Source organism: Rhinoderma darwinii, chromosome 3, assembly GCF_050947455.1.
Source record: "Rhinoderma darwinii isolate aRhiDar2 chromosome 3, aRhiDar2.hap1, whole genome shotgun sequence".
Taxonomy (NCBI): Eukaryota; Metazoa; Chordata; class Amphibia; order Anura; family Rhinodermatidae; genus Rhinoderma; species Rhinoderma darwinii.
The window spans coordinates 177,405,154-177,417,526 of NC_134689.1; the positions used below are offsets into that span (position 1 = coordinate 177,405,154).

At 39.7% G+C, this 12,373-nt stretch overlaps 1 protein-coding gene across 5 annotated transcripts in view; it reads right to left on the reverse strand.

Moving 5' to 3' along the window:
- The window catches only part of DOCK4 (dedicator of cytokinesis 4), a 376,034-nt gene that overhangs the window by 141,810 nt on the left and 221,851 nt on the right, over window positions 1-12,373 (reverse strand). For all 5 annotated transcript variants that reach the window (XM_075857083.1, XM_075857082.1, XM_075857085.1 and 2 more), the window contains one exon: window positions 747-881. In XM_075857083.1, coding sequence (XP_075713198.1) covers window positions 747-881 — 135 coding nt within the window. The remainder of the gene's footprint in view (window positions 1-746; window positions 882-12,373) is intronic.

A 12,373-nucleotide genomic window follows, 5' to 3' on the forward strand; every position in this document is an offset into this window, starting at 1 on the left:
AAACCAATAATTCCACTAAGGGTCTGTTCACATCAGCGTTGTGTTTCCGTTGAGGGGTTCCGTCAGAGCTTTCCGTCAGGGGTACCCCTCAACGGAAAGGCAAACGGAAACCATAGCTTCCGTTTGCATCACCATTGATCTCAATGGTGACCGATACTTCGCTAATGGTTTCCATCTGTCACCGTTGTAAAAAGGGTTCCGTTTTTTTTTACAGGATCTATAGCGCAGTCAACTGCGCTATTGATTCCGTAAAAAAACCTGAACCTTTACAGAACAGTGACAAACGGAAACAATTAGCAAAGTATCCATCACAATTGAGATCAATGGTGATGCAAACGGAAGCTATGGTTTCCGTTTGCCTTTCCGTTGAGGGGTACCCCTGACGGAAAGCTCCGACGGAACCCCTCAACGGAAACACAACGCTGATGTGAAAACAGCCCAATACTACATACTCTTCCAGTTTGTGGTACTAAAGAAGCATTTGAGATTGGCATTTTTTTGTCATAAAAGGTCATAAAGGTCCTGAACTTTACTAGTTGGGCTACAAAAACAAAAAGATCAGAAACATGACTTCAATAAAAAGGGCAAGAAAAACGCACATTCCATGTCACTACAGGCATAGTTGACACTTGAGCAAAAAACTTAATGGGATGTTTATAATGAAATGAAGAGTTCCACATGCTTAAACAGACTGAGATAGAATTTATATTGCAGTAAATAGTCTAGATGCCGGGACAAATACTTACAGTCACATCCTGAAACTGAAGTCTCATTGCAGAGCCTGAAGGCTGAGGTCTACTTGTAATCTCAAGAATAGTCCTTAATAAAATATCTAGTAAGCTGTTCACAATCACGTCAATTTCCTTCATGGCAGACTTCTCCTAAAAAATAATCAAATATATAAAACATTATTGTGCAAAAATCTATGAAATATATCTAAGGAACAATAATAAATAAAAATCTCCACAAAATCAGGTAATATAGTTATAAGTATTGCATGTCCATCAAAGAAAATGACAGTTAATGAAATAGTTTTAGTCTTCACACAATATTTACACATATTTTCATTACATGTAGTCAGTATAGATGTTACTAACATATAAGACATGAGAGCGAGTGTTCATCTGGTCAGAGGCTAACACTGCGATCGATAAGGGTGTCACGCTATGCAAGAAGCTGATCTCTTTCCGATGTGGGCCCCTATTAGGAAGGATTTTAAAAGCGTAGGAGGTCACCATAAACTGAACTTTCTCATGAAGACTAAAGCTGGCCATACAACTTGAGATTTTACACACCATTTTGTGATCAACTTCACAGTCGGTCTCTGAAGGTTGTCATTCTGGACAGCAATGATAAATCGCCGATCATCTCTGCCTAGGTCTTTGACCTGGGATGCAATAGGCTATGCTTCGATGGGATACACATGTCATTTACCAACAAATTATACCGGACAGCGACCAAAAAATTAAAAATGTCAGATCAAGATTTTACATTTATGTGTCTTTGGAGAGGTATCGGTCACCAGCTTATTTCTCTCTCCCCTACGAAATAAGACTGAATATCTATGGTGAAGTTGGCAGAAATAGCGGTCAGTCGAAAGAGTGGCTGAAATGTTACAGTTTCAAGAGACGTACAACGCAGAAAGTTATAGTGTTAAGGGAAACTTATGACTAGGTCCATGTAAATCTCAATGTCTATCTAAATCTAAAGGCCAAGTATTTCTGCATAAAACAATACCTTATTCTCTGAAACCAAAGTTTTATCAAATCAGTTAAAAATATACATGCCATTCCGTTTTTACTTATTGCCATAGACGTTTCCTCCTTCTAGGTAAACATTCTGATCATATTGTAGGATGTAATGAATAGTTCCCTTGTCCTAGAACTTCTCTTTTTCCTTAATCATTTTTACGCTACATAAACGTGCAATACCATTAACTAAAAGAAAAGATTACTTTTTAAGTAAAACATCTAACATACTTATTCTAGCTAAACGTCATTATAGATAAACAGGTAGCCCTGGAAAACAAATGCTCGAAGTCACCAACAGAAAGAATATATCTGTTTATCAAAAAGAAAGCAACAAGTTTTGCGAGTTTGTTCAATTTATATTTAAATCTACATGTAACAGCCGAAGGCACCAGAACACTGGTCATTGTATGTTAGCAGATGGTATACAAACGTCTACTATAGAGTTACACCTGTTTGTGTGTTGTGACAAATGAAATGGCACTTTCATACTGACATTTAACAGACTTCTTTACAGCTGCCTTGAGGGCACCCAAGAATTATGCCCTGGAAGAAATAACAATTATAGAAGCTGTTTAACCCCTTAAGGACGCAGCCACTTTTGGACCAAATGACACAGCCTCATTTTTTAAATCTGACGTGTGTTACTATATGTGGTAATAACTTGAGAATGCTTTTACCTATCCAAGCGATTCTGAGATTGTTTTCTCGTGACATATTGTACTTGGTTAGTGAAAAAATGTGGTCGATATATTCAATATTTTTTGTGAAAAACACCAAAATTTTGAGAAAATGTGCAAAAAATTAGCATTTTCTAAATTCAAATGTATCTGCTTGTAAGATAGATAGTAATACCACACAAAATAGTGACTAGTTAAAATTTCCCATATGTCTACTTTATATTGGCATCGTTTTTTAAACATACTTTTATTTTCTAGGACGTTACAAGGCCATTAGCAGCAATTTCTCACATTTTCAATAAGTACAGTAAAAAGTAGTGTAGTACCGTGTTAGCCAGAAACAATATGCAGTGTTAAATACTTTTGTGTCAAAAAAGACAAAAGTATAATAGGTATGATACCTTTTTTGGCTAACCATAAAAGTTCTATAGAACTTTTATGGTTAGCCAATAAAGGTATCATACCTACTATACTGTTATCTTTTTTGACACAAAAGTTTTTAACATCACATTTTCAAGAAAATGTCAAAAGCCCATTTTTTTAGGGAACAGTTCAGTTGTGAAGTGGCTTTGAGGACCTTATATATTAGAAACCCGGACAATTCACTCAACTTTAAAAACTGCACCCCTCAAAGTTTTCAAAACAGCATTCAGCAAGTTTTTTTTTAACCATTTAGGCGTTCCACAGGAGTTAAAGCAAAGTGGAAGGAAAATTTGCAAATTTCATTTATTTTTTGCAGAAATTCGATTTTAATACATTTTCCTATAATACTGAAGGTTTTACCAGAGAAACACAACTGAATATTTATTGCCCTGATTCTGCAGTTTTTAGAAATATCCCGCATGTTGCCCTAGTGCGATAATGGAATGAAACACAGGCCTCACAAGCAAAGGAGCACCTAGTGGATTTTAGGGCCTTCCTTTTCTTAGATTATATTTCAGGCACCATGTCAGGTTAACCCCTTAGTGACCAGCCCATTTTAGGCCCTAATGACCAAGCTATTTTATTCGTTTTTCTATAGTCGCATTCAAAGAGCTATAACTTTTTTATTTTTCCGTCAACATTTTTTTTATTAACTTTTTTTGGGGGGATTATTTAAAAAAAACTGAAATTCCACCATTGTTATATGAGTTTTAAATTGACGCAGTTCACTGTGCGGCGTAAATACCATGTTATCTTTATTCTATGGGTCGGTACGATTACGGCAATACCACATATGTATAGGCTTTTACGACATTTGCACAATAAAAACACTTTTGAACTAAAATTATTTGTTTTTGCATCGTCGCTTTCCAAGAACCGTAATTTTTTTATTTTTCCATCAATGTAATGATTTTTTGGGCTTGTTTTTTGCGGGACGAGATGTCATTTTGATTGGTACTTTTTTAGGGTGCATGGGACTTATTGATTCATTTTTATTATGACTTTTTTGGGGGCAATGGGAAAAAAATTGCAATTTCGGCATGGTTTTTTTACGGTGCTCACCTTGCGGTTTAAATTACATATTAACTTTAATAATTGAGTCATTACGGTCACGGCGATACCATATATGTGTACTTTTATTTATTTTTTACACTTTTACTAAATAAAACCACTTTTTATGGAAAAAAATGGTTTTAATTATTTTTTACTGTAATTTTTATTATTAATCTTTATTTCACATTTATTATTTATTTTTTTAGTCCCACTAGGGAACTTTACTGTGCGATCTTCAGATCGCTGCTATAATGCTTTGGTATACTTCGTATACCAGAGCATTATTGACTGTCAGTGCAAATCTGACAGGCAATCTATTAACAAGCCCCCGGCTGCCATGACACCCCATCAGAGACCCGCGATTGCATTTGCGGGCCGCCGATAGGTGACAGGGGGAGCTCACTCCCTCTGTAAACAAGTTAAATGCTGCGGTCGATATTGACGGCGGCATTTAACAGGTTAAACGGCTGCGATCTAAGTAAACTTCGATCGCTGGTGTTGGAGCAGGAGCCCAGCTGTCACCAGACAGCAGAGCCCTGGCTCCAGCCTGCACGGGAGACCCGTGCAGGACTTAGACTGGGCCAACGTGAAAAGACAACGGCCTAGCCTAAGGCCCCTTAGTGACCAACGTGAAAAGGCGTATTGGTGGTCACTAAGGGGTTAAAAGAGGTCTCGTGGTGCCGAAACAAAGGAAACACCCCAAAAAAGACCCCATTTTGGAAACTACAACCCTTGAGGAATTCATCTAGGCATGTAGTGAGCATTTTGACCCCACAGGTGTTTCATAGATTTCATTAGATTTGGGCAGTGAAAATGAAAAATTACATTATTTTCCAATAAGATGTAGCTTTACCTCAAAATGTTTAACTTTTTCAACAAATAAATGAGAAAAAGCACTGTAACATTTGTAAAGCAACTTCTCCAGAGTACGGAATAACCAAACATGTGGTCATAAACTGCTGTTTGGGCAAGCGGCAGGACTCGGAAGGGAAGGCACGTCATTTAGCTTTTGGAGCACAGATTTTGCTGGATTGATTTCTCTGCACCATGTCGCATTTCTAAAGCTCCTAAAGTTCCAGTACAGTGGAAACCCCCCAAAGTGACTCCATTTTAGAAACTACACCCCTCAAGGTATTTTTCAAGTGGTATAGTGAGCATTTTGACCCCCACAGGTGTTTCATACACTGGGCAGTAAAAAAATACAATTTAGATTTTTTTCAAGGAAAATGTTGCTTTAGCCCCAAATTCATCATTTTCACAAGGGGTTAAAGGAGAAAAAGCACCCACAGTTTGTTACGCAATTTCTCCTGAATACTGCAATACCCCATTTGTGGAGATAAACTGCTGTTTGCGCATATGGCAGGGCTCAGAAGGTAAAGGGCACCATGCAACATCTGAGGCCTACTATGATGGCATATACTGCCCTGTGTCATGAAAACAGAGGCTCTGGGGTGTCAAAACATTAGAAACCCAGAAAAGTGACCCCATTTAGGAAACTAAACCCCTTAAAGAATTCATCTAACGGTATAATGAGAAGATTTAGATTGTAATGTAACACCTTTAAAGGTATTCATCTAGGGGTATAGTGAGAATTTTTAAATTGTGAGGTGACAACCCTCTTGGTATTCATCTAGGGGTATAATAAGAAATAATTTAATTTTAGTAACTGAGGACAACCTGGAAAACTCACAATAGAGGGAGAGGGAATGGCAGCTCCCACTACCAACCTACCCACCATTCCATAAAATCCAGCCCAAAAAATAAATCAAAGGCCTCAGCAAAAAAAGATTTGCTGAGACCACCAATCTCATCTGGATTTATTCCTCTCACCCAGATTTGCAACCTGGATAAGACAGACACTCCCTCGGGCCCTTGGTATAGTGGGAATTTTTAGTTTTGTTTTATTTATTTTTTTACAAATTGTAAATGATCAAATTTTAAATGGGGCTGGTCAGTAAAAAAAATGAATAATTGGTCATGGCCAATATGGGATACAGAAAAGGTGAATGAAGAATAAATTTATTAAAAATCCAAGGAGGTTCTCGATACTGCTCTAGCCACCCATCTCGCTCGGGTTTTCCCGTTCAAATGGCAATCTAAATCTCTAAAATATTTGGGGGTGCATATCCCCACACAACAGTCGTATTTGTTCGCTTTGAATTACACACCCATTCTGCAGCGCACCTTGAAGGATTTAATGTCATATGGTGGGAACCGCATATCGTGGTTTGGGCGCATTAACGCGGTTAAAATGGACATTCTGCCCAAATTCCTATACATATTCCAAACCGTCCCTATCATAATTCCAACAAGCTTCTTCCAAACCTTACATAGGGCCATAACTAAATTTGTTTGGGGCTCCTCTAAGCCTCGTGTTCGTTTTGCTGTCCTTAGTCGGCCGAAAGTGGAGGGGGGGGCAGGCTTGCCGGATTTTAAACGCTACCACCAAGCTGCGGTCCTTATGCGATTGGAAGACTGGTTCCGCTCAGGTGCGGGTAAGCAATGGGTGCGCATTGAGAAGGCTATGTCTCCCCTAGCACTGTCGTCTCTGCCTTGGTTGTCTGCTCTCCAGCGACCTTCATCTTCTCTGTCTTCCCTCACACGTCAGTTTCTTGTAGTCTGGGAGCGGATCATTGCTACGGTGGACCTTGTTCACCGTCCAGGTCCTCTAACTCCTCTTTTTGATGACCCTTCCTTCCCTCCAGCGGTGGGTGTGGACACATTCCTCTGTTGGGAGAGACAGGACGGTGTTTTTTTGGCTAAGACTCTTACACCTGAGGGTGCAATTATGTCACAGACTGTTGTCTCGGAGGCCTGCCCGGGGAGACGTCCGGTTTGGTGGTCCTATTTTCAGTTGCGCTCCTATCTTTCTTCCATGGGCGACCGTCTTGTATTGCTGCAGGATAAGACTCCTCTGGAGCACTATTTGTTGTTGACTGCTGCCCCCTCTCATGTGTTGTCCTATTTACACGGGATCCTTCTACCTAAATATGATTACTCTCAGCTGACATTCACTACCGCATGGGATGAGGAACTGGGGACTCGACACTCTGCTGAGGAGTGGGGCACATCTTTCTTCCTGGCGCATAAGTTACCGACCTCGTGCTTCGCCCAGGAAAAAAAATATAAGATTCTCACCAGATGGTACCGCTGTCCTTCTTTGCTGCATAGGATATTCCCTAATGTATCTGATGAGTGCTGGAGGTGTGGGGAGGCTCCTGGAACCATGCTGCACATTTGGTGGGATTGTCCCAAGCTTCGTCCCTTTTGGGGAAAAATTTTTGATCTTGGTAACAAACTTTTTCATACTGAGGTTCAGACTTCGGCCTCCATTGGCTTACTTTCCATGGTTCCTGGATCACTCCCACACCTCAAAAAGGGTGTCTTTTGGCATTTTTTGACCGCAGCAAGAACAGTGATCCCTCGTCATTGGAAGTCCAGCACTGTACCTTCTTTGAAGGAATGGGTAACGGAGGTGAACGGAATTATGAGGATGGAGGAGTTGATGTCTGCTGATCGGGGTAAATCTGAGCTCTTTGTCCGCACTTGGGCAGTGTGGTCTGGATTCCGGGGTGGTAATGATCTACCTCTCTGGCTGGATGGCCACTTTTGAGCACCTATATGGGCCTACTTTTTGCGTGCTATGTCCGTATGTGTTTCCCCTTGTTGTCTTGTGTTTGTGTTAGTCTAAAGTATAATGTGCACTTATATGCGACAATTCTTGTCCAACTGTGGGGACTGGCTTCCCTAAATAATGCACTACTTCTGCTGAACTTATGGTACTGTTATTCTCATTGCATTTCTTATTTAGCTTCTGCTTACTGATTGGGAGGCTACCTCCTACTGCTGTTTCTATGTCTCTGTATATTTTATGCGATATTGAAGTAGTTATATTGCACTGCGTGCGAATTTTGCAAATTTATGAAACCATGTGTATGCTGTTATGTTTGTTATATTTTCAAAATAAAAATCTTTGATAAAGAAAAAAAAAAAATCCAAGGAGGTATATATATTTTGAAACATTGTTTCATGCACAGGCCGGGATTTGTGGGACACGTCTCACAATGGTATGTGGAGTCCAATTTTTTGGGGGCTTCTGTTTTTTTTCAGTGGGGGGGGGGGGGGATTTCTGTGGGGAAATGCTGGCCGGGAATTATCCTGCTGACGGAAGAACCAGATGAACTGCCCTCTCCTACCTGGTCATCAAATATCAGGGCCTTGATAACTTTTTCCTGAAATTTCAGTAATGTATCCCTGGTGCCAGTATATCTGCAGAGGACAAAGGCATTGTATAATGCCATCTGTTTAATCCTTTCATGCTGACAATCTGTAGATACATGTCCTTTTTGCACATACCCCGTGCTGCCAAGACGTGTATATACAGATATCTGTTCCAGCCGGCATAGCGCTGTGAAAAGCGCTTGGACGCCGGCTGTGTCAGTGTCCGCGGCTCCCCAGCAACCTGTTCTCTGACAGCCGAATCGATTGGTTCGGCTACAGAGAATATGATCACCGTCATTAACCACTTCCTGACCGCCCACAGTAAATTCACGTCGGCGCTTGCTGGGCTCTGAGCAACAAACTTTCCCTAGGACCGATTGCGGGTGCTGCCGTCGGTTGCATGACAAAACCGGTGGGCCATACAACGGCCTCCAGTCTGTCATTCAAGGAAGCTTATAAGGACCAGCTGGTCCTCATAGGCTTCCTGTCAGTGTGACTGTCAACGTCAGCCTAGGTAGAGTAATGTATTATAGCAGCCATCAGTGCTGCAGGTCTTCAAGTAAAAAAAAAAAAAAAAAAAAAGTTATAAAGATGTTTTATAAAGTGTAAAAACAAAAAAACATTTTTTCCCTATAATAAGTCTTTTATTATAGGAAAAAAAATAAACCGTTAAAAAAGTACACATATTTGGTATCACCGCGTTCATAATGACCCCAACTATAAAACTATAATTATTTTTTTCCGCACAGTGAACACCGCAAAAAACAATAAAAAAAACAATACTAGAATCACTATTTTTTTGGTCATCACCCCTCCCAAAATATAGAATAAAAAGTGATCAAAAATTCGCATGTACCCCAAAATAATACCAATAAAAACTACGACCCGTTCCGCAAAAAAACAAGCCCTTACACAGCTTTTTTGACTGAAAAATAAAAAAATTATGGCTCTCAGAATATGGGGACACAAAAAATAAATAATTTTATAGAAAAGTGATTTTATTGCGCAAACGCCACAAATCATAAAAAAAAAACGATATACATATGGTATCGCCGTAATCATACCGACCTGCAGAAAAAAGTAAAATGTAATTTATAGCGCACGGTGATTACTGTAAAAAAAAAAGGAGAAAAAACATTATCAAAATGTATGGTTTTTTTGTCACTTTGCTTGCTAGTTTTTCATTTTCACAGACATATTCCAATAAATATAGCAAAAGACCTGTCGGGTCAAGATGCTAACTATACCCCGAGATAAATTCCTTGAAGTGTGTAGTTTCCGAAACCACTTTTGGGGAGATTCCACTGTTTTGGCACCACGAAACCTGACATGGTGCCTAAATATATTCTTAAAAAAGGAGACCCCGAAATCCTCTAGGTGCTCCTTTGCTTCTGAGACTGGTGCTTTAGTCCATTATCACAATAGTGCCACATGTGGGATATTTCTAAAAACTGCAGAATCTGGGCAATAAATCTTGAGTTGCATTTCTCTGGTAAAACCTTCTGTGTTACAGAAAAAAATGTATTACAAATGAATTTCGCCAACAAATGAAATTTGTAAATCTCACCTCTACGTTGCTTTAATTCCTGTGAAACGCCTAAAGGGTTAATAAAATTTCTGAATGCTGTTTTGAATACTTTGTGGGGTGCAGTTTTTAAAATGGGGTTATTTATGTGGTCTATCTAGTACATAAGGCCCTCAAAGCAACTTCAGAACTGAACTGGTCCTTGACAAAATAGCCTTTTGAAATTTTCTTGAAAATGTGAGAAATTGCTGCTAAAGTTCTAAGCCTTGTAACGTCCTATAAAAATAAAATAATGTTCAAAAAACAATGCAAATATAAAGTAGACATATGGGGGATGTTAATAAGCAGCAATTTTGTGTGGTATTACTATATGTTTTACAAGTAGATAACATTTAAAATTAGAAAAATTATAATTTTTGCATATTTTCTTAAAATTTTGGTGTTTTTCCCAAATAAGATATGAATTTATTGACCACATTTTTCCACTAACATATAGTACAATATGTCACGAGAAAACAACTTTTCGCAATGGGACACTATTGTAAAAGTTATCCAGATATAAATGATATCCTTTGCCAAGCAAAGGATGAATAAGAACTTATACGATCTTTCCACTAATTTCTAGGAAGCGGGGGCATTCTGGGGGGATCTATATGAGAGTCTTTCCCCTCATAAACCCTAAAAGAGTAGATGTAACCGGTGGCACTTTCACATAGTATGTACAGTTTTATGCCATACTGGGCTCTTTAATTGGGTAGATACTGCCTTAAGTGCAGTCTACCCTTGACGCTCACTAATGATTCATCCACCGAAATATTTTGTTGGGGGGTATAAACTTGGGAACAAATTTGGGAGTAGTGGGCAATTAATGGTCTTATTTTATAGCCTATCAAAATTTGGGTTATGTGGGGGTGGGCACTGACTATTGTCATTGTAATCAGGAACTTTACGATGGCTTAGAATCGCTTCCTTGTCATTACTGTGCGGTAAATAAGGGTGTTATATAAAATATATGGGGACCAATATTCTCTAATACTGAGACTAAAACGTAAAAATAAGCCCCAAAACTTCCGCAATTCCACTGCGCTCGAGGGGGTCCAATTTTGGCTTCTCCCATAAAAAGAGTCGGGGTTCTGGGAGATAAATTGTTCCGCATAGATTTTAGTCTGCTGGACTATTACATCTAAAAGGGCCTCTGAAAAAAAAAACTTTAAAATAATCAATGGGGCTGAAACCCACAGTGTCAATTTGAATGACTGAGGGGGCTGTAAATTCAGGCACCTAGGGGGTATAATTGTCCGCAGCTTGCCATGCCAGCTCAGGCAGAGCAGGACCTACGGCTCTTCTGCGCCGACGGGGGGGGGGGGGGGGGGTGCAGACTCAGAGTCACTGGATAGAGATGAAGATGAAAGCACGAACTGTGCTTCACCTTCACTTGCGCTGTCCGTATCGGAACACAACATTTCATATGCTTCCTTGGCTATGAAGACTCTTTTGGCCATATCAAATAATTTAGTTCAACTACTAACTAACAAACAAATTATTTTTTTTACTTAAAAAAAAAAAAAAAGGTAAAAAAATGTTTTTTTTTTTAAACAGAAAGTAAACTGTGCTACTCTCAACTGCGGAATGAGAACAGACCAGCGACCCTGTTGTATTCAATGAGTAAGGGTACCCTACCTACCAGGGGAAAGACTAAATGAGATGTGGCATTGCTACCTAACAGGGAACTCGGGCAGTGGGCAAGAAGCCTTGCAGAAGGACACTGTGGGTGACTGAAATTGTATAATTATATATTTGATAACCAGTGGGCACCAAAGGGGGTGATCACTGGTCAGTGGGCACAAAAGGGTGACTAAAAGGGGCAGATCGCTGGTTTTTTTTTTTTAATACTGTTGAACTGTATTCTGACTGGCATCCGACTCTGACAAGCTCTCTGACAGAAATGAGCTTGTCAGAGCCGGAGATGCTGGCAAAACAATCCTCCTGCACTGTGATTGGCCAGTCAGTACTGACTGGCCAAATACAGCGCTTGCGGCACAGGACCACTCTGATTGGTCCTGTGCCGCGAGTCCTGCTCGGCAACTGTCTATGACAGTGTCTGTTGACATGGTGACAGTTTAAAGCTTGGGCGTAACTGTATGGCCAAGTGCGGGAAATCACTTTGATTCCGGACGTACAGTCAGGCCCAATTGCGGGAAGGGGTTAAGTGTTACATAAACTTCAGTGTTGCCCGACATAGCCTATAGCCAAATGTTGGTTTTCTACTCTAGGACATATTTTCTTTGACTGAACAGTAAAACACAATTTAAAGTGTGTTTTTCTGAAAGATTTAAATTTGTACACAATATCCTAAATCTGGAATGTGAAAGTGTGCAGTAACAGCATCCCCCCTGTAATCTAAAAAAAGAAGACTATACAACAGCCAATAAACTCTATGGTGTCACAACAAATAGTAAGCTACTGGTATAGGGGCTCTAAATGACGCCAATACCCAATAAGGCTGGTGAGGGTACCAACAGACTTAATTGACAATGATGCTCATCTTTCTGGATGTTCACATTTGCGTTGTGTTCTGTCAAAGTTTCCAGTATTTTTTACAAGAAAAGCACAGTCTGCAGAACTATTCTAACGGTCATAGAAGATCCTGGAAGCCAAACTGAAACTTCGCAAAATCTATTATCAGTTAATGTGATTTGTTGGGATGTGTTCGAAAACCAGAT